The sequence below is a fragment of the Hetaerina americana genome, unplaced genomic scaffold, assembly GCF_022747635.1.
Source record: "Hetaerina americana unplaced genomic scaffold, ioHetAmer1.1.p SCAF_1, whole genome shotgun sequence".
NCBI classification, from domain to species: domain Eukaryota; kingdom Metazoa; phylum Arthropoda; class Insecta; order Odonata; family Calopterygidae; genus Hetaerina; species Hetaerina americana.
Window position 1 is genome coordinate 15760763 of NW_027286069.1, and position 23482 is coordinate 15784244.

The window sequence follows — 23482 nt, forward strand, 5'->3', positions numbered from 1 at the left end:
ATGGAGTGTTTGTTTAGCCCATTCTACTGTCAATATTGGCTAATATCATTTTTGGACGCTATGAAAGCAATAATTTTCATGTATACAAAGCTTCCAGTTACTGATAAAAATCCGACTGCTAAAGTAAAAACAGTGATGGTGGTGAGACTCCAGCCTGCTCATTCGTAATAACAGCAGGTGGAGTTACAAAGTGTGGCCTCAGTAAACTCTACCTGATGGAGTGACTCCACTCTTTAGTTCGTAATAGCCCCCCTGGATCTGCTATATGTATTTATGGTCTCCATGGTATGCCAAATGTTGTGGTAGAAACATTGACCCCTTTTATTTACACTATTATCATTACTTCATTTATCATTAACTAGGATGATAAAATTTTACGAAACGCTGATGGAACTGCCATATTTTAGTCTTGGTTTGGTGAATTGAACAGGATGGCATCCTCGTGCATGAGTAATTTAATGAGAGTTACTCATAAATCAATTACAGGGATTATAGATATCACCTTTTTTGTTCTCCGGATCTCATTGGTGGTCAGTGAAATCAATAATTGTGCTACATATAAGCTCATGGCTTATCATCAGGAGCCAAACCACGAGTGTTGGCACAACAGCCATGCCTGAGGCTGGACTCAAACCCATGCATGCCTTGGGTTGTCAACTCTCCAGGATTTTTTAACATGAGTGAATTTTTTTCCTCTATAAATTCATGCTTTGTGCTCCTTTTTCTTCATAATATTCTGCCATGGAAGCCTTAAGTGGTGGTTTTATGCAGGTTATGCCTACTGTTAAATATTCAGATAAATATCAATCTACCACAAATGGGTAGTTGAGATCCTACTGTAATTATTTATTTTCCCTTTTAGAATTAATAAGTTTATTTATTTAGCAAAGCAGCCAAAAACGGCATCAGATTAGCAATCAATTCTTGGAAATTTCACAAGCATCCTCACTGTATTACCCTGCAAGTCATCACTATGGTGTGTGTGTTGGGGGATTATTCAACACCAGGGATCCTGATATTAGAGCACTTCTTCTCTTATTTCAGAAGCTTCAAATGACCCCAGTCATAAGTTGACTGTCTAAAGAGGCACCCATTTGACAAAGAAAAAGTCACTAAGACATTAATAATCTGTTTATTATTGTAGCTTATGCTTTTAATATAAGAAAGTTAACAATGTAAGCTCAAACTAATGCAACATTTCAATAGTTTGGTATTTGAAGTAAATAAGTGAGCACCATAATTTTATTTTAGCCCACTGGGTCAATCCCAAATCCATTTTTCCCAATAGTTATGCAGTCCCAAACAATATTTCCTAATTTGGAGGTATAATACATGAAGTCCGTGTATGGGCAGACTCTCATTGCATCGTTTACTATTGTCAAGTTGTTGTAGCCGTTACAAAACTGAAATCCAGGAATCTGAGGGATGGGCAAGCACACTGGTGGCAAATGAGTCCCTGAAAATTAAAAAAAAATATTTGGTCACTTGAATGTAGTGTCTATGAACGGTATCAGTTAATTTAATTCTAATATGTTTTGAATTACCAAGTAAATATGTGACAAAAAGAAAAGTCAACATAATGCAAGGAAAACGTTTTAAATTTTCGGTAGCTTCAGTGGAAGGATTGAAGAGACGTGAGGACAGAAGGAAGGTAAAACAGGAAAGGGTACCTGGGGAACAAGATTTATTGATGGATGACAATATTTTGAAAAAATATGGAGATATAATTGCAATAATTATGGGATGCATTGTGGAGAGAACGGTGTTTTAGTACGGATCCATATTCAAATATTCTTTAGCGCAAATTGACGCCCTAGAGTAGTTGTAAATAGGGCTTTTGACTGTTGTTTATGTTAAAGGCGTTCTTATTTACGTCGGTATTAAGAATTATTTTTTCTTGACTATTAATGATATTATCATCAATCGTCATGCATCATTTTTTTAACTCTAAATTTTTCTAAAAGATGAATTTTACCAGTATTCAAATGATTAAACAACTTAAAAACTTGTAAACATCCCACTAGAACATCTTTAACACAAAATTTGGACCTCTTCGTCTTCACTGTTAAGGATGCCACTAATCGAGTAAAATAATCCATTAAACTAGACCTAGCAATCGATTATTTTTTTATCAGATTACTGATTTTAAAATTGTACCAATTTTTGCGCAATTGCGCACAGCCTAGTTCTTAGAAATTTTAATTGTATGGGTGCTACTTTTTATTTGATATAATTTTCGAGAAGAGTGGAATTGAATCCACCCCTGCGATAGTGGGTTGAGGAATATTCCCGCAGTACCCCTGGTCGTCGTATCAGGTGACTAAAGATCAACAAACCCCTGGTTCATCTATGGTAGAGTTCGAGCAGTATATGGATCTATCGCTTGTTAGTGGCCATACACGTACGAGCAAGTTCACGATCTACACCTGGAGACGCGAAAAGGAGAGAAGGTGAATCTGATGGGTGATTTCTCTTCAACACAGCCGGGTGTTGGATGCTCAGCATGAACCAAGGAACGATACCGTATTATGGTATTATGGCCCAAGATTATGCAAACGTCTGTCCTTTCCGATGGCGAGTGCTGGAGTAGCAACCCCTCCCGATATAGTATGACTTAATACGCACTATCTTCTAAAAGCATTCTACCTGTCATTGCGGCTGTATTCTTCTTAGCCAGAATTAATTTCTTTGCTTCTTTTTTCATCTTTCATCACGTCTATAAAAATCTACATATCACCCACCTCTTCGTCACATAAATTTTTAACTCCACAGAGTCCATGTCATTTGATTCCAAATTCGTCAATGCTATCTTTTCGTTGCGTCGTGATTGTCTTTGAACAAACTTATTTCATCTAGATACTAGTGTATCCAACGCTGAATGTACTTAAATGACTAACCTCGACCTTGTAAAATACTACTGAGCATTATGTTTTCACAATTTTCTCAAATTAGTGATTTCATTTAGGGTCGTTTTTACAGTGTGTTCGTGTTTGAAACCAGACCCTAAAACAAAGCTTCTTAATCAATTTAGCCATAGGTACTTGGTGAAAAGCGAGAATTAAATCGTTTTGGTAACTCTTGAGCCTCTGTTATTTTGAATTTTATAAATGTTTGCAGGAATTACCATCCGAAATCATTAATATGAATGTCGCCTAATCTAATGAAATGTTTATTTTTCATTAACCGGGATTTGAGTTATTTAGTCACTTCCTCGATTCTGGCTTTTTTATGATTTCATTTAAATTCAACAGTTCAACCCGTGTTTCCTCGACGAGGGATATTCAATTGATGAAATCCCTTCAGTGAGTGTCGACGTTATGACATGCCTTCACAGGTTTTGTAAATCATGTCTTCATATATCTTAGAAGCGTTTTAAATCCCGAATTGAATTCTTTATTATTTTTATATTAATTTTTTCATTACTTAAAATTTCAATACAAATCTCGTTATCATAGACGCCAATATAACAGTTTCCACTGATAGTATGACTAGTTTAAATATACATCTAAATACACAATAGCCGGAAAGACGCCGTAAGGGTGTGTGTTGGGAGGCACCAGTCGTAAAAACACAACGATAAGTTCTTTTATTCATTTGATTATGTATTTGTTAATATGCACACGCATTCGCCCACACGACAAGCTAAGGCATAGAAAGAGAATATGACGTAGATGAAGATAGCTTAGGTCCAGGCATACTCGCCGATGAGATATACATACAGGCTATTAAGGGAGATGAAATCAAATAAGGCCGAGGGGGTGGACAAAATTCCAGCGGAACTACTGAAGGGTTTAGGAATATGTGGGAGGAAGAGTTTTTATAGACTGATTACTTGCATATATGAGGAAGAAATGTGGCCGGAAGGCGTTTTGAGATCGGTGTTAGTTCCTATTCCTAAAAATGTAAAGGCTATATCATGTGAAGATTATAGAACAATAAGTTTGATTTCCCCCTCAGCTAAGGTGGTTCTCAGGATCATCAACAAAAGGATGGAGGGCAGGGAAAATGGTTACTTAGGGGATGATGAGTTTGGGTTTAGGAAGGGGAGAGGTACGCGTGATACCATTGTGGTAATGAGATCACTAATCTAGAGAAATATAGAATACAATCAATACGCATTTGCCTGTTTCGTAGATTTCGAAAAGTCGTTCGATGGAGTGAATTGGAAAAAACTAATGAGTATATTGAAAAAATAGGAATAGATTAGATGGACAGGAGGCTAATTCTCAACCTGTACATGTGTAAGACTGCTCGGTTGCGGGAGGGAGACGGAGAGTCCAGACGGCCGTGTTAGGAAGAGGAGTAAGGTAGGGTTGTCTATTATCACCGGCGCTGTTCAACGTATTTGTGGAGGAAATCATTGAAGAGGCATGGGAAGAACTGGAGGTAGGATTGAAAGTAGTTTGGGGATTTGTAAAATCCGTAAATAGGAGGGCAAAAAATAGAGCAGGTGGAGCAGTTTACGTATTTCAGAATTATTTTGGACCAAAATAGTCAAAGTAGTCAGAGCGTAAGGAGGAGAATTGCGCTAGGCAAAGAGGCTTTCACAAGGAGCAGGTTGATGGCAGGAACATTGAGTAAAGATGATAGGTAAAGACTCGTTAAAACTTTGATATGGAGCATAGTTATGTGCGGCGCGGAAACATGGTCACTGAAGCAGGATGGTAGACGTAGATTGGATGCTTTTGAAATGTGGGTGTGGTGAAGGATGGAGAAAGTGGAGTTAACAGAAAGAAAAAAAATGAGGAAGTAATAGGTATTGTGGGGGGGAGAGGGGATTACGAGAAGAAATCATTAGGATGCGGAAAAAAATGGGCGAAAAGCATTTTGATCGGCAGTGGGGTGTTGAAGAATGTGTTAGAGGGGAGAAGGTTAGGAAGACCTAGGAAAGGGCAGGAATAGTATAGAGATGTTGGAAGGGATGAAGGAAGAAAGGAAGTATACAGAGATGAAGAGGGGCCAATTGTAGAGTAGAATGTGGGGTTATGTTTTGTTAGGAGAAACAAAATATTTATTTGGTCGTTGTGTCCATCCAGAACCTCTTAACTGGTAGATTACCTAATAATAATACGCTCCTATACATAGCATTCAATAATTTATGTATTTGACTAAATCACTAAATTTCGGTCTTAGATAAGTAAATATATTTGGCTGCTTGGGTTTGCTTTTTTTATGATTTCGTATCTTAAGAGGGAAGAATGAGTACTTGAATATATTTAGTGTCGGTGTACGTATGTCTCTCTTATTTTACCCCACTTGTAGGACTGTATCAATGTGATTAGTGCCATGATAATCCTCTCGATGTCGCAAGTAAACTCAGGTGCCCTATAAATTTCTAAATGTCTGTCTTGACTGATCTCTTCGCGAATCTAGTGGCTATCAAACTAATTCCTCCAATATACATGCCACGCGGACTCTGTTCTCGTAGCACTTTTTACCAAATCTGGTAGATTTTCTCTGGATATTTTCCAATTTCATAATTGGCATTTTCTCCCATAGCTCCCAAATACTTGCCGCGTTAACCAAATCTAGTCTTGCTAAAGTGGGAGCAACATCTATCTCTTACATTTAAGTAGATTTTCTTGTTACCAAACTGATAAAACCTAGTTTCTTTAAGACTGATCTGCAAATACCTCTGATGCGCGTATCCTATGAAAGATATATGTCGTCAATGTAATAAATATTTGAAATATTCCGAGGAGCATAATTCGGTCCCATCAATTTAAAATTTACTAATTGTTCCGGTATACATTTGTTCCAAAACTTCAGTAGTGTACATTTTCTTATATTTGATTCTAACCGTATCTCTCTATCTGCCGATGTCCTTATTTATTTGTAAACCGCCCTGTCGTCTGCTAATAATTTAAGTTTACTGCCAACGAGGGAACTTCATTGTTAATGTATATCAAGAAAATTAGGCCCCTATTAGGTTTTCCTACGGTACTCGTGGAGCTACATCTATCTCTAATAAATTCTGCCCATCTACAACCATTTCTTGTTTGCGGTTAAATAAGAAGTAATTGTTCTCTTCCTGATTAACACCATTGTTTATGCACCAATTATTTTGAAGGATCTTTTAATAATTAATTTTGTCTTTACCTGATAATGTTAATGAAAATCTCTTCACTCCATCCACCAAAAGGTTAGCTTCCAAAGATAGTGTTTCTAGTTTACCAGTAAGTTTAACACACAATTCATCTGTAAGGAAAAATAATTGAAAACCATTATAGTTTTAGAAACTAATAGCAAACCATTAATCGTGGTGTCAAACATATGATTTATGCAAAACTAACCTTGAGATGGTTGAAGAAGAGTGCAGCATCCGTAGGTTTCTGTCGAGAATGCTTTGCAGATAGGGTTGCTGATCGAGGTGACTGGTGCCAATGTTGGCATGATTTGGAATGTTGGCATATTTGGGAATGCTGGCATATTTGGGAATGTTGGCAAATTTGGGAATGTTGGCAAATTTGGGAATATTTGCATATTTTTTAAAGTGGGCATATTTTGGAATGGTGCCCAGGTTGGAAATGTCGGAAATTTCGGGAACGCCTCCACTTTTGAATCTCCACCTGAAACGAATGGCATCCAAATTAGGCGAGAAGATTTAATCATTTAGCGATTGTCTTTTTAATTTTTAATTGGTTGTAATGCTTGTGATATGATATTTGGTACCATACTATCCTCTATTTTCACGCTATCTTATCCGTTATCTCTACGTAGTTTCGGTCTTCCGATCTTTAATCCTTCCCCTCCGTTTCGCTGCCTAAAGGGTTTCCCCTCTTTTCCATCTCCTTTCCTTCAGGTCCTATTCCACCTTATCCTTCCATACTAACGAGACGGGGCCAATTTTGGCACTTTCTAACATTTGCCAGGAGGGCCCTTGGCGCACACTTGCATACAGTACCTTAAGCCCCGAGGGATGGAGTGATGCCTGGTATGAAACATCGGACCTCCTTAGTGTTGTTCGCTTCCATTTAACTTGAGCCTTCCTCTTTCCTTGAACGTACCACATCTCCACTCTTTTTCCAGTAGCCCTTTCGCTCTTCTGTATTGCTGGTCAAAACCATCCTAGCCTTCTTTCTTGGACCTCTTTACTATCGATACTATGCCTCAATGCAGTCAGGGCTTTCAGTCCTTGTTACGCTGCACATCCACCTCAACATCTTCATCCAAGCGACTTTCTCCTCCCTTGGACTCGTAAAAGTGGTCAGTTCTCAGCGTCTAAGAACATCGGCGCTTGGCGTGAAAAAAAATTTTCCATTAATTGTTCATAAAGTCAGTAGCGTAAGTCAGATCATTCCAATGAAGAAAGTTTTCATGATTTTTTAAATTTGACACATCAACATCGTTACGGTAAAAACGTTTGTTGCTATGGTAGTGGCATGTCCCTGACTTATGCTTGAATCATAGAGATGTTTAAGTTTGTTCACGCGGAAAGAATTAGGGTGAATTGGTATTGATTGTTTTTTAGAGCTCATTTGTTACCTAAAAGCTTTTCTTGTCCCACTGCTATATTTAGCGTGTAGATATGTTGTATCTGTACGTGCATTTATTATTAATAGGTACATCTTTCCGGGGGAAGTGATTCACTGTCCGTGATGGAGTATGCTCGGTGAACCAGTGTCTTAATCAGTGGCACCCTCTGTATCGGGTGGTGGTGGTGGGAAGAGACGTGAAGGTTCCATTCGATGTGCGACTTCTTTGGTATACTGAATGACCCAGCTTTCCTTCGAATTTCCTAGTCATCAATACGTCCAGAAATGACAGTCGGCTATTCTCTTCTATCGCCATGGTAAACTCTATCGATTGGTGTTGGCAGTTCGGATGCTGGAGGATTTTTTTAAGGTCATGGATTCCATGGGGAAAGATGGCGAATGTGTCGTCCACTTACCTCACCAGCTTGTGAGTGGGCTTCTGCCTGTTCGAGTTTAGGGTTTTCCTGTTGAAGTCATCCATGCATTAGTTGTCAACGGTAGGGGAGAGAGGGGATTCCATGGAGGCTTCTACTGTCTGTTGGTAGTATCGTCCATTTCACTGAAAGTATATGAGTTTCTCAAGCATGCTCCACCAGTTCTGGGGAAATCTTCGGGTACTCCTTGATTGGTGACCCCCCTGATGATATTGACGGAACCCCCAATGATAGCATTTAGGGAAAGAGCTACGGCGTCGAAAATGCCATGGAGATCCCCTTCATTTACGGTTGTTCCGTGAAGAAGCACTCGCTTAGCGAGCGAAATTTCGCATTACGAATGATTCGGAGAGGGCTTTTCCCCGAGTGATTTTGCCTGCGCCGACTGTTTACGTTTTTAGCACAAGTTCCACTAACATCGTAGTGCCGCTAGTGATCGCACATTTGTCCAGACTTGTGTTCAGGCGTATTATTTGTGACTTTTCGTGCACAGTTTTTATATTGCACATATTTTATGAATAGTTTAAAAAATATCCCCAAAGAAAAAGCCGCATGAAAACATGCAAAAGGGAATATAATTAACCGAGGAAATTAAAAGTGAAATCATTCAAAGCGAGAATGAGGTGTCTGCGCAGCTGATCTGCAATGAACATACAATCAATCGGTCGATATCAACGATATGTACTATCCTCAAGAACAATGAAAAAATTAAGGGAATAGATGCTTCAAAGGGAAGAATATCTAAGTAGCGGCTAAGTATTCTGAACGATGTTGAAAGGTTGCTTCTCATCAAGTGAAAACCAATTCCAAGGCGACGCTATTAACAAGAGCTTGATTGATGGGAAGGCTGAAGTGATTTTTGTTGACCTCGTTAAGTAAACGCCAGGATCATCAATGGACGAAAAAGAAGTATTTACGGGAAGCCCTGGATGGTTCGAGAAGTTAAAGAGAAGTACTGGCATTTACAGCGTCGTGAGTCGTTGTGAAGCAGTGATCTCCGACGTAAAGTAAGCGGAAAACTTAATCGGTGAATTCAAGATGCTCGTAGATTCTGAGGGTTACCTACTGCAACAGGTTTTTAATTGTGACAAGACGGATCTCTTCTGGGAAAAGATTCCGAAGGGAAGCTATATAACAGCACAGGAGAATGGTCTGCCCGGCCACAAACCAATGAAAGACCGTCTCACGCTCTTATTTTGTGCCGATGAAAGGGGCGATTTGCAAATTAAATCCACGCTTGTTTAAGATTCATAAACTCTACGAGCCTTCAAGAAATGCAAAGTCCAGAAGAGCAGGCTAAATGTAATGAGGAGGTCCAATAACAAGGCTTGGGTAACACGTGACCTTTTTACTGACTGGGCCAATGAATTGTTGGGTCCTTCTGTGGAAAGTATTTGCTTGAGATGAATCTGCCACTTCATGTCTTGCTTGTTATAGACAATGCTGCTGCCCATCCTCCCGGCCCACAAGGGGGCCTTCTTGAGGAATTTAAATTCATCAAATTCCAGTTTCTTCCTTCTTACACCACTCCATTACCCCAGCCTATAGACCAGCAGGTTATTTCTAACTTTAAGAATTTCCACACTAAAGCACTTTTCGAGCATTGCTATCAGGAGACTGAAAGGACCAATCTCTATCTGAGAGCGTTTTGTAAGTGTCATTTCAGCATCGTTGACTGCCTTAAAATGACCGAGAGGCATGTGAAGGGATTACCAAAAGAACTTCCACTTCTGCTTGGAAGGAGCTTTGTCCGGAGAGCGTTGACGAAGTTGGCTTTAAGGGATTTGAGACAGCAGATATGGGGACCTAAGCCAACGAGATTTTGTCTTTGGCCAAGTTCCTGGGACTGGGGTTGGCTAGCAATGATATCGATGATCTTGTGGAGGAGCACAGCTAGGAGCTGACTACCGAATATCTTATGGAGCTTAAGAGCATTGTGTGGAAGAAGTTGTGGAAGAGAGTTGTCCTGAGGAGGAGGTAACAGAAAAGCAGCAATCACCTAGCGCAATAGGAGAAATGCTGAAAGCATGGGAAACTGTTGCTCGTACGTACATTAAAAAGCATCACCATAATGCGGCAGTTGTTACGCGCGCTACGAATTTATATGATGATAATTCTGTGTCGCATATCCACATTTTGAAGAGTCGGCAAAAACAAATGTATCTCAACATTTTTCTAGTAAAAATAATTAGGTATGTATCATAAATAACAAACTAATTATTCAAGGCGAATGATTTATACACTCTGAAGTTATTGCATTCAATTTCGTGTTATTCTACAAATCTAATTCGTGTTCCAGGTTGGTTTATTCCACGATAGCGGAAGAGGAGACTATAGCTCTCTGTTGCATCATATATTGAGCCGCATCACCCTAATCAGACTGGCTATGGCGCTAAAAATTTACGAAATGATAATGCAATGTCGCATTTTCAGAAAAATCGAAGAGTCAGCAAAAAAAATGACTCTCGACAGGTTTATTAGAAAAATGAATTATGAATGTATGATAAATAATAAACTAATTATTTCGATTCTATTTTGTTTTCTACGAATCGAATTTGCATTCCTGGTGGTTTCATTTCGCGATAGAAGAAAAGGTGTACATGAGCTTCGATCAATTGCGGCGTGGAACACATTATCGTATTTTACATTGTTTTATAGGGAAAAAATGGTTCATTAAATGACGGTTTCGTTTTACGAGAAAGGTCGCAGAACGGATCATGCTCATATTACGATGTTCCACTGCAGTTTCATATGGGGTGTAGGCACTGCATCAAAAAAATGGTCAGCTTGGAAAGGGGATTAAAATTTTTCAGAGTCTATTGAGCTGTGAGAATGGAAAATGATTTAGTTAATTAGTTAGACGGAGAGGAAGCCTAACGATTCCTTTTCAAAGAGGTAGGGAGGAATTTGGAACGCTGGAAAAGTAGGGAGAGGAATTATGAGGATGTTGTACTCAGTAGTTGAAGGAAAAATGTTAGGTAAACATAAAAGACGTAAGTAGAGTATAAGCTTTGTAGACTGCATAAGATAGAAAGATAGAGGTATTTATTTGGGCGAAATTGAGACCAAATGGTCCCTTCTTCCATTTAACCGCATAAGGACAGCTCGGCAGTAGGAAAAGTGCATATACGAAGGAATATATGCCAAAGAAGTTGTGAAGTTCACTTGACACTTAATACATAATATTTAATTTAGACCATTCAGAACCTACCTTCAAAACGCACGTACAGATAACGATGAGCATGAAAATAACTTAATACTAGCTAGTTTCTTTTATCGGTAATTACCTGAACCTATGGATATGATGAACAAACTGAGTAGAATCTTCATCCCTGCTTCTTCCATTTCTTCCTGTAAGCATTGCACTAATGTTAAAAGAAATCTGTAAAAAAATTATTTTTTCAGTAATAAATATTAAACAACGATTGAGTATCTTTTGCTTCTTTTTGATTGTGAAAATTTCGATGATTCCACTGTTGCAGACTTACCTCCTCAGGCACTTCGTGTAAAGACCTCTGAAGTGACTGTGGCTTCAATTGTGCATTCCGTCTCAAGCGTAGAGCTCAATCAAGTCCTAAGGGAACTACTTTTGACACTTAAGAGTTCGGAGAGATACAGCAAAGCGGTTTTCCGGTCCCGTTAATCAAAATAAGTCGGTCGGGTCAGTCTCGTGGATCCTGGATAATTTAGCAGTGGGTTTTTGTCGGAAAGAATTTTTTATAACGATCATTAGACGCCTATCAAACGCTAATGATAATTATTGCATGAATTTGTCATTCGTTTTTACCTAAGAGTCACGTTTTGGTAAAAACACTCGTATCACCGTATTTATTTTCACTGAGAGCAGTTCAATTTTCAAAGCGACCTCTTCAGAAAATCTCTTGAATCCATTTGTGCCCGAGTCCTACCTTCTTTTTGTGCTTGTCTTAAATAGTGCCTATCTTTTGTCTTGGTTTGTGACTTCGAAGGTTAAATAGTCACATGCCTTTGAAATGCCAACCGGTAAGAAATGTAATCTTTTCCCGCAAAAGATGTATGCAACGTGCTGGTATGCATCTAAGCTGTTTTACTATCGGTGGAAGTGCTTTGGAATGCTTCTTTCTGGGGTTTATTAGCAAATTATGCTGAAGAGCTAAATTTTGTTGCCTGTGTCTGAAAAAGTGGTGACAGAAGTATTTTTTTTATTTTCAAAATTTTCAATATTTTGCATTCCGCATTACTTTATATTTGCCGAGATAACTGAGCCATAATAACTTCTTTATAGCTGAGTGGAAAATTACGAATGTGTCGTACCGTGAAAGACGTTTTAGAATTCCACGAAACACGCACAGTAACCCTTTTGACGACGGCGGATTTGAGGTTGTGGTTTGGTTTGAATTTGCACATCAAACTTAATTACGCGATTTACCATTATGATATACCTTCAGTCGGCGATTCAATCGTGTAGGAACCTCCAGAACCATTCTGGTGTTCACTACACGTCAGAGGTCGCTAGGTAGCGGGTAGGATATTCGACCACTGAAGGTCTTTTTTAGATTAAAATGTAGGTCAAATATTAGGTCTCTAAAGTCTTCTTTGCCAAATTATTTATCTTTAAATGAAGTGAGGGTCAGTGCTAGCAATAGTTCACTTAAAACGAATCAGACAGTATCGGACAGAAAATTTTATCAGGGATTCAATACTAATAAGAATACAATCCTCGTTAAAAATTCAAGCAACCATAATGTCAGGGAAACATTATGTCTATTAGTAGTTAAATGCCGGAGCTTAAAAAACAAAGTCGTCGAATATCATCACCTTACTCAAAGCACAGGCGCGGATATAAATATTGGAGCAGAAAACTGGTTGTCTACTGATATCACCGACTGTGAAATCTTTTCAAAACAATTTTCCGCTTACAGAAACGGCAGAGAAAATAGAATCTTTACTGCAGTAAAAATTCCTGCCTCAACTGAGATAATTCCAGGTAACGGTTTGGAAAGCGTTTGGCGCGTACATGCGAGTCGCTATTAAGTTCCTTTACGTTTATCTCCTCGCATCAACTTGTCACTTCACCAACTATGGGCGAAAATATTCTTGATTTGTTAGCAACGGGCACACCCGAAAATGTCTATAAAAAACTAAAGGAATTGGTGATAACAGGGCAGTAAATGCTAAGTTGTCCTATTTGGGGTCAGAAATAAGAGGCATAAGAGAAAAAAGTACTTATTTAAAGACTGGGACTATAATGTCCTAAAATGCGTGCAACAGAGTCAATTTGCTAATTTTAAGAAATATATTAATCACCCAAATACTGATGATACGAGGAATCACTTCCTTGACATCACGCGCTCAGCAGTCAAGTTCATTCCCAGTAAATTTATAAAAGATAACACGGGGCCTAGATGGCACAACGTAGTTGTTAGAAAAGCATTGCGACGTCAAAGGCTACGCCAAACCAGAATGAAAATTATTAGTGATGATATTTGGCCACAAAAGGAATGAGTTCACTTATGATTTCAGGATATCTTGGGCGAATATCGAGAGGGAATTACGGAAAGCGTTAAGCGAACTCAAAAGAAACAGATTAGCAGAAAATTTAAAAGAGAATCCGAAAAAAATTGGTCGTACGTGAGAGAGGTTCAGGGATTTTAATGTCTTAGTTACTTCACTCAAAAACGATAAAGGCGAAAGAGAAACTAGCAGTTTGGAAAAGGCCAACTTGTTAAATGTCTTCTTTCCATACGTCTTCACCAATGTGTCACCGAAGGTCTCCAATAACTTACCGATTCAACATGTGCCGGACAACCGATGCCCAAAATTTAAAACTCATACAATAGAATTGAGCGTTTGCTGAAAATATATAGTATTATCCTAATAAATCTTCCGGGCCCGTTTAACTTCCCGTTCGTATCTTTAAGGAACTAGCGTAAGAAATTTCACCGTATCTAGAAATTGTTTTTAAGAAATCGCTGGTAGACCAAAAGGTTCCCAGTGACTTGAAAACGGTTAACGTTATACCAATATTTGAAAACGAAGGCAAGAATAAACCGAACAATGACAAACATATTTACCTCACATCTGTTTTTGCAAACTCATGGGACATATAGTTCTACTACTAGTTCGATCGTGAGACACCTCGGTAGTCTGGCCTTATTGATGAAAAATCAACACGGTTTCCGAAACGGAAAATCTAGTGAGACACAGTTAGCGTTTTAGATCATGACGCCCTTAATTCGGGAGAGAGCATGGCAATGCAGTAGTTTACAGAAATATCCGTTTTCCTGAGGGGAAAGCAGCTTTAGCAGATGACCTAACGCTATGAAATGCTGGTGCGACACTTGGCAATTAGAATTAAACTTTAAACAGTGCGTACTGATGAATTTGTGGAAAAAGAGCAATTCCCTCCCGAACACCTACTGCATCGGGAACACTGAAATGGAATTTGTAGACTCGATTAAATACTTTGGCGTTACCCTCCATCACAACCTTTCGTGGGTGAAACATATACGGGCAATACGTGGACAAGCTGACAAAAAATTAGGATTTATTGGAAGACTACTGGGTAAATGTTATTGGAAGATTAAAGAGAAGTGGTATCTTCCGCTGGTTAGGCCACATTTAGAACATGATGCCAGTATATGGGATCCTCATGAAGTTGGATTGATTGCCGAATTGGATCGCGTCGAGGAGCTAGATTTATAAAACTTTGTTATGGTGAACGGAGTAGTGCATCCAAAATATTAAAGGAGCTAGGCTGGGAATCACTCACAGAGCGAAGGTTCAATGATAGGTGAAATCTCTGGCATAAATTGAAAGGATGTCTCTTTGGCGATGATGTTGAAAATGTATTATTAGACTCAGCGTACTACAGTAGGCGAGATTATGCCAATAAATTGGAGAGGTTGTGTAGAAAAGATAGATTTAAGATATCAATTTTCCCAAGAACGATTAGGGATCAGAATAACGTTGTCCGATCGCGGTAAGGGTAAAAATATTCGGGTGAAAATTAGTTTTGGTGTGTATTCACCCCCTGCCACACACCCTAGTGGTGGCTTGCAGGGTACTTAATATACTATGTTTAACGGTTTTGTATCCTTTTTTCAAATAACGTTTTTCTGTTTTCTGCTTATACTCGAATTAACTCTGTTCCTACGTACCTTTTCTGTCTGCGGCCGGAGTACGGTCCTTGTCCTCTGTAAGGCCTATCCCTCAATATTTTGGATGGGTGGAATACAAAGCATTAATCAAATATGCGGGCGAAGAATTGCGAAATCCTTCAAAGTCGTTCTCTATTTATGCAGATTTTATAGTCCGCCGCGGGAGATTTGTTTGAACGAAGCATTCTCACCGGTGCCTATACGTCATGCGGAGGAGAGAAATGGCCGGATATTGTCTCAGATGACGCAAGGATTGATACACCTTTTTATAGCCGAAAGACGGGAGAGGAGTGAGAAGAACGACGAAGTAAACCCTACTTAGAAGCAACATTAAGACCCAGCGGGTCGTCAGCGTACACTTTGAGACTTGAGATGACTGCCGTCTCACAATATTGACTCTTTCTGACGCAATAACTCGTAGGCAAAATGGTACTCAACGAATTTCGTTTGATGAGCGGAGAGAGAAGGAGATTATGATTTTTGGAATGGCTCTATGTAAAATTGTTAAAGTGAACTGTGTTAATTCCATTGTTATCAAGTCTACTGATGCTGTAATTGATGTTTGAAATACATGTGATAAATATCTATTTAAAGCATCTATTACAGAATTAGTAGACTTGAAAACAATCTAATTAACAAAGACCATTTTAACAAGTTTACCGAGGCGACCACAGGTGTAAAAAAGGTTCCTTGATCGGGACTTGTACTGTGACTGTCTTTTAACTTGTCGAGCTTAGGCTCTAACCACTTGAGCTATCTAGAAAACGTATATTACACTGAAACCATGGTGGGTTTATTCAACCAAATTTTCCAATTAGTTAGCCAGGAGCTGGCCATTGTGTTTTCTTATCCCTTTTCCTTTATCTGTTTCTATATAAAATGTGTGTGTATATATATATATATATATATATATATATATATATATATATATATATATATACTATATATATATACACATATATATATACACATATATATATATATACCTTACCTTACCCCTTTTCCTTTATATATTTTCCTTTATATATATATATATATATATATATATATATATATAGAAACAGATAAAGGAAAAGGGATAAGAAAACACATAAAGGACGAACATAGGAGAGGTGGGGAAGGTGGAATCAAGCAGATCACGAATGTAAAAATATTTCCTAGACCAGGACTTGAACTCCGGATCTTTCCACTTCCACTTCAATATACTCATTAGTTTATCCCAATTCACTCTATCAAATGCTTTTTTGAAATCTACGAAACAGGGAAATACCTCCTGGTTGTATTCTATATTCCTCTCGATTAATAATCTCATTACTGCAATGGCATCAAGCATACCTCTCCCCTTCCTAAACCCAAATTGGTCATCCCCTAAGTAATCATTTGCCCTACTCTCTATCCTTTTTTTTATGATCCTGAGAACAACTTTAGCTGCATGGGATATCAAACTTATTGTCCTGTAGTCCTCACATGACATCACCTTTACCTTTTTCGGAATAAGAATTAACATTGATCTCACAAAGTCTTCCGGCCAGATTCCTTCCTTATAGATACTACAAATCAGCCCGTGTAGCCTCTTCCTCCCATATTTTCCTATACATTTCAGTAGTTCTGCAGGAATGTTATCCATCCCCACGGCCTTATTTAGTTTCATCTCCCTTAATGCCCTTTCTATCTCATCGTCGAGTATGGTTGGACCTAAGCTATCTTCCTCTACATCATGTTCCTTTTCCATGTTTTTTTCCATGTTTTCCATTTTCTCCTCTCATCCATCTTTGTAATCATCTCATCCATGATCCATGGTTTCCTAGTCCTTTTCCCTTTAATGGTTCCAATTGTGTTTATTGGGGCTTTAGACAACCCGTTCTTGATACTTTCCCATTTTTCTTTGATAGTACTTAGCTCTTTACCATCCTCCATGATTTCCTCCACAGCCTGTTGGTACTCCTTCCTTTTCAATCCATTTAATGCTTCTACATTCCATTTTCTAGCCCACCGCCCCTGGCTTATCTGTTTGAAACGGACGCTACATTTCAAAACAACTAAATTGTGGTCACAGTCCGCATCCGCTCCCGGAAAGCTGTGGGAATTTATCACACTGCTCCTAAACCTGTGTCTAACAAGGATATAATCTAGCTGATACCTTTCTGAGTCACCTGGCATTTTCCATGCATACCTGCGTCTTTTGTGGCGTCTAAACCACGTGTTGGTGATGACTAACCTCTGTCTGCTGCACAACTCAACTGCTTTCTCCCCGCGGTCATTCCTCGTGCCTAAACTGTAGTCCCCCACCTTATCACCAACTCTTCCCTTGCCTACCACCGCATTCCAATCCGGCATCACTATCAAATGTTTCCCTGCAGGATCACACGCGATTATGTCCTCTAACTAATCGTATATCCTATCGACCTCTTCTTCCTTATGGTTGCTCGGCGGCATGTATACCTGAATAATAACCAAGTTCGTCGGTTCTGCTTTTATCTCTACTAGTAATGATCTATCCGTTACCTGCTCTATGTTGGCTATGCTTCTTCCTACCTCTTCATTTAATACTATGGCAACCCCTCGTTGGCTCTCGTCCCCGCCACTGTAAACTATTCTATAATTATCACTCCAGTAATCCCCGCTACCCTTCCATCTCACCTCGCGTAGACCTAAAATATCTATTTTTCCCCTTTCATCTCTCGCTTAATATTCTCCAATTTCCCTGTCCTCATCATTGTTCTAACATTCCACGTTCCTATTCTAACTAACTTGGCCTTCTTCTCCTGCGTCTTCTGTCCTGCTGCTGCAGGTTTTTCCTTGCAAGGGTTTCCTGGGATGATGACTGCGGAAGCCTTGCCTCCCCCCCCAGCTGGGCACGACACACGACCGATTGGGCCGAGCCCCGTATTTACCAGGACTCAAAATCTCTGTAGTGACCATCATATTTATCTTGGGAATGATAATTGAGATGGTTTCTTGTTGCCTTCCTCAATAGTGTTTTTAACGTGACACCATAATCTACTGGCTATATATATACATATATATATATATATATATATATATATATAAAAGGTTCTCATATATATATAAATAAATAAATAAATATATATATATATATATATATATATATATATATATATATATATATATATATATATATATATATATATATATATATATATATATATATATATATATATATATATATATATATATGAGAACCTTTTATTACGGAAGAAATGATGGGATAAAAAAGTTTCATTGTAATCAATTATTCGCTCTCACAGAAACTGCCTGTTTTTCCATAATTGCTTTGCTCATTACTGTTAATTTATTATTGTTCCTCACAGACAATACTTTTATAGAGCAATTTATTTTTGGATAAATAATAAGTCAAATTAAGTTGCAATATTATTTTTATTTGCGGATACACATGAACCACTTTAAATACATGCAGGTACCAGGTATATAACTGATTTTAGGTAGGTATGGTTAAGAATACCCCATTGAGGCATTTCACAACTACCACAAGAGTGTCTCATGAAGGTAATGGTTTAACAAATTCTATTCCATTTGAGCCTACATGAATGCAATCTAAATACATTGTGGTAAGAACCGTATATGACAATCTGAAGTCAACAGTAGGGCAAGCAGAGAATGTTGAACCTTCCCATTTGATGTTTTTCATGTTGATGCAGGCATCCACAGGTGGAGTAAGAACCAGTGGTAGACATATTGGTGGCGCTTTAACATCTGTGAAAAGACAGTTTATCTAGATATAAAAGTGTGCTTCATTCTATTGTTTAGGCATATCTAGTATACTGGCTGTATGTGCTAAAACAGATGTTTTGTATTCACGGAATACCATGAATGATCAGAATTTAAATGTAAAATGACCACCAGGTATATCTCAAGTAGCATCTTGACGTTGGATCAATATCATTTTTACACCAATATATATGATTTATTAGTCAAAATAATATCAGCTACTGATATTTGCTGGTGGTCCAAATGACAGCATAAATCTTGCATTTGCTGAAAATGTTAGACTGATAAAAATTGAACAGAAAATTGATATTTTTTGACAATGAAATGGCATCAATTTGATTCAAATACAATTAAAGTGAAAGATATGCCTTGTATGGGGAATATAAAATGAAAATTAGACAGAAGTGTATCTAAAAAACTAATTTCTCTTGATAATCAAACCAGAGATTGTAGGTGGGTTAGCAAGCATTTTAACCATTCTGGCATTACAAGTATACAGCTTTTTTAGAGTCACCTGAAACACACTACTTAATATAGGATTTTTTAAAACCATAGAGGATCTTAGGAAGCTTGTCAATCACATCCACCTCCTTTCAAGTGATCACAGGGAGTGAGTAGAAGTGAGAGCATGAGTATAAGGGTTTGTCACATTGCTGCTTTTAGCACTGTATGAAATATAAATGACATCAATGAAAACTGATGAAGGATTTCAATCAAGCATAGCATGGACATATCCCAGTTGACATAATTCTTATGCTGCTCTGCTGATAACATTCTTCCAACAGAAAAAGATATATAATTGCTATCACTTTTATATGGGTAAAAGATATCTATTTGAAATAGCTTTGATCTTCACAACATTACCTAATTAAAAAAAGATGTTGATGATATGACTATAATGTCTTTCTGATAATTAACTTTCATGCAATTCCATCTCAGCTATATTGTGTTATAATTATATTTTTATCTCTGTCAAGAAAATAGGGAATGCATAATTTCCCTCACAAGTCCTAGTCAGTCATTTATGCTCCACCCCATATGTCCAAGGTGTGCATTGCCTATCTTAACTCACATTTACTTTGCCCCCCTTTGTTTAATGCCGCAGCTTTATTTCATACTGTACCCTTCTCTCATTACATAATACAATTTAATTAGTATGGTCTCGGATTTTTCTTGTCTCTCTGTTGGGACAGCAAAGTTGATGAGATATTTTATCATAGCTATTCTTTCACCATGGAATATTACACCTGTCCCTGGTTCTTCTCTGCCTTTAATTTACTCCTCTTTCATCCTATAAATCTCTCAAATCTGATTCAATTTCATCTGAATTAAGGGTTCCTGAACCTCTGAATGAAGAAACTGATTATGGCTCTGTGATTGTCAAAAAGACTCTAAGGGAATATGCTGTCATCCTTAGCAGGAAAACATTTTCAGAAGTATTGCTGGCCCTGTTGAATATTTTTGTGAGAGATGTTCTTCAATTCACATGATCTTCTGAGCACTTACTAAAGTCATCTTCATACCTCTGACCTGCCATCATTTACTTTATCATAGGAGACACTCACATGTCCTATTTTAGGTTTTTTTTTACCTATCCCATCCTGTAAATCTGTCAAATCCTATAAATTGTCATTTGAATTATTGTTTCCATCTGAACTATTGTGAAATATTGAATTGAATCAAAATTTTGACCTATCATCCAAGACCTGCTGCCTGTTATGTATCACTTTTTATCTTCTCATACATCAGCTGCAATATATTTTGTGGTGCTTTTTCTCAACTCTGCATTCAGAATGCAGCAGCAGATGTCAGTTTAGCAATAAGCCTCCCTACATTAGCCATGGTGGAAAAACATCAGTGGGCGAGCCTTCAGATTAAATATTTGACCAATCAACCAACACAATGTAATAATGGCATTAACAAACGGTGGATAATCCATTCATTACATCCCTACTGAAGATCTGCTCTTGCCTAAAAACTGAACTTTAATGTAGATACATAAGATTACCAAGGATAAGATTTTGGAACTTAAGGTGCTATTAACCAAGTTATCATCCCTATGCAATGGCAATGGTTGTTAAACAACCTAGAGAAAACAGAAAACTAACTTTGCTCTGCCATTTACCTGAGAATGTATCTCCCCAAGACTGTAATCCATTATTGGTAAGTTGAATGAATGTTCCAGATGTTTCATTGTGTAAATTAAGGCACCAGAACCCTGTTAAAAGAAACATTATTAAGATTGTGACAGCATGAATTCCTCTCCAATTCTTTCATGAACTTGCACTTAATGCTTACCATTGGCTAATGGAAAAGTTAAGCAGCAATTAATTTTGTGTGGTGTGGCTGAGCATGTGAAAGGTGCCAGAGAGTCAGGAAAAAGTGTTACCTTGATGGCTGAAAAAACATTTTATTTATAAAACATATTTCACATATTTAAAATGATCATAAATGATGATAATTTCATTTATACCTTGGTTTACGTGGACACATGCCAGCAGTATGAAAATAGCAATGGAACACTTCATTTTTCCTGTGATAATTAAAATATGATATATGCAATGAATTCCATTCTTTAGTTATATCTTACAACCTATATTTAACATTGACCCATTGCCTGCCTCATGGTGATCATATTTCTGTACCTGAGCAGAAGCGCCATGATCAAAATAATAGTTTGTTCCATGATTAAAATGATACTTTTGCCAAATTCATACCTCTACCAGTGAAGTGCAAATCACTTAAAAATATTACTTTCAAAGGAAGAATTATTTCTTTGTAAAGACAAACACTTTTTGAGAATTTGAGGTTTTACTTAGAACTAAAAAGTTTTCAATTCATTCGAAATACAGAGAGTTGGCAGGTGGATTCCTGCTTATTTAAAATAGTTACCAGTTAAAATCTGCAGGAACATACTCAATATTTTGAATTAATTGAGAATATTCACAGTAAATAAGGAAAATATTAATGGTATTATTTATATTTACCTGACTATGTAGCCTTGATTCAAAAATCTTGAGTTGGTCGATAATTGGTAATGATTCAATAACAGTAGCACTTTTAAAGAAGTGAATTGTACAAGCTTTCAGCAAAAATGAAGAACAATTCTGGCCTTGCAACCCTAAAATTTCAGATGAAGCATTTAAGCCCATTGTATATATCAGAAGACCTAAAACTGCTATAGTGATTCCATCACCCTTTTGAGTTTGTATTTACACAGCTGAGGTTTTATGGTATGGCAATTCATGAGTATGTTGTCACAGCTTTCCTAAGTAAATTGGGTGTATATGGCTGCTATAATGATATGAAAACTGCCATTGTTAGATTTTTAGAAATGTTGGTGTATCGTATGTTTGCCTTTCAAGTGCTCAAAGAAGTTGTAATATGAAATTTAAAAAAAGTCAAAGTGGGGATTGAATTGGGAACATGGTTTTTATAGCTAGTTGCATAAATAAAGATTAGTCCTAATATACCCTATACATGAATACTTGGTCCAAAATTCCATCTTAAGGCTTGTATTGATTTTCTCTGCTTACCCTATGTCCCTAAGTTTCCCTTTAAAAATGGAATTAGCTCCTTATTTTTGATATTTTTGTGCATGTTATTGGAAAGTTGGTTTGCCTGTGGCCAAAAGTTTTAAGTAATCATTAGATAGTACCCTATATGATGACAGAGCTAGAGATTCTTTGCTCCTAGTAAGATTTTATTAGCTTCAGCTTCTTTCCTCGAGACATGTTTGCATGCAAAACAAGGTACCATGCATTTATTTATTGGACAGTACACTATGGACATTCAGGTGTTCACTGAAAGCTAGTGGAGCTGGAGGTGAAGCATCAGTTCATTTATTGTGTGCCAGATGACATCTGCTTCTTTTCCAAGACTGGGATATGTGTGATTAGCCAGCCAATTCTCTTAATTGTGACATATTCCTACCAGTGGCCAGTATCAGACACTGAGCAAATTCCTGACCTGTCATGTGCATTCGTCTGTTCACATCAGGAAGTTTAAGCAGCCATTTTATTTTCAAGTTCTGGAAATAATGTGCATAACATTGGTCGAGGCCACCTCATGGAAAAGGGTCAGCCATTGAAGTGAGCAAAATGGTCAGGGTAGGACTGAAGATTAAAAACAATGGAAGCCCAAATTACTCAGTAATAAAGGTCATCAGTAAGAGGAGACCTTTGTTCATTTCTTATCTCTGTGAGGAGCTGGAAGGTGTAGCAGTAGTTTTAGGGGAGACGACCGATAGCTAATGTCATTTGTGTCATTACGGATGGATGGGAAAGGAAGGGTGTAGAGAAACCCAGCGTCGGCATTAGCCTACTCTTATCGAAAGGCGCCAAGGGGTCTGCAGTTAAACGTCCCATCTGACGGATGTCGTATTCACTCAAAGTGCTCTCCACAAAGCGCATCAGGTAGGGATCAGGATACCACTGAAAAATATCTTTCGCTTCCAGGATTCGAACCTGGGCCCTCTGGATGGGAAGCCAGTACGTTTGCCACTGCCTCATCCCGAATCCCCTGGAAGATGTTTCCCCTATTCTAACCATATCTGTAAACGATTTCTTTAACTATGTCCAGATGTTCTTACAGGACTCTACTGCCAGGTGGTCTACAGCTTGCGTTCCGAAAGTAATGCAATTTAATTTCCCGCGCCGCTCCTATTGGTCGGAATGGAATCAAA

General features: G+C 38.0%; 1 protein-coding gene across 4 annotated transcripts; it reads right to left on the reverse strand.

Moving 5' to 3' along the window:
- Nucleotides 1-1140: 1140 nt before the first annotated feature.
- Nucleotides 1141-11756, reverse strand: LOC139700238 (uncharacterized). 4 transcript variants are annotated; one of them, XM_071598870.1, is made up of 6 exons: nucleotides 11697-11756; nucleotides 11398-11586; nucleotides 11197-11291; nucleotides 6294-6569; nucleotides 6100-6198; nucleotides 1141-1456 (listed from the first exon to the last, which is right to left on the reverse strand). In XM_071598870.1, exons 3-6 carry the CDS (start codon nucleotides 11252-11254, stop codon nucleotides 1248-1250), a joined length of 642 nt encoding a protein of 213 aa, XP_071454971.1. In that variant the 5' UTR covers nucleotides 11255-11291; nucleotides 11398-11586; nucleotides 11697-11756; the 3' UTR covers nucleotides 1141-1247. The 4 variants fall into 4 exon arrangements, with proteins under 4 accessions (XP_071454971.1, XP_071454987.1, XP_071454979.1 ...); XM_071598886.1 differs by lacking the exon at nucleotides 11697-11756 and having other exon boundaries at nucleotides 11197-11256; nucleotides 11398-11638; XM_071598878.1 differs by lacking the exon at nucleotides 11697-11756 and having other exon boundaries at nucleotides 11197-11260; nucleotides 11398-11638.
- Between the last annotated feature and the right edge of the window lie 11726 nt (nucleotides 11757-23482).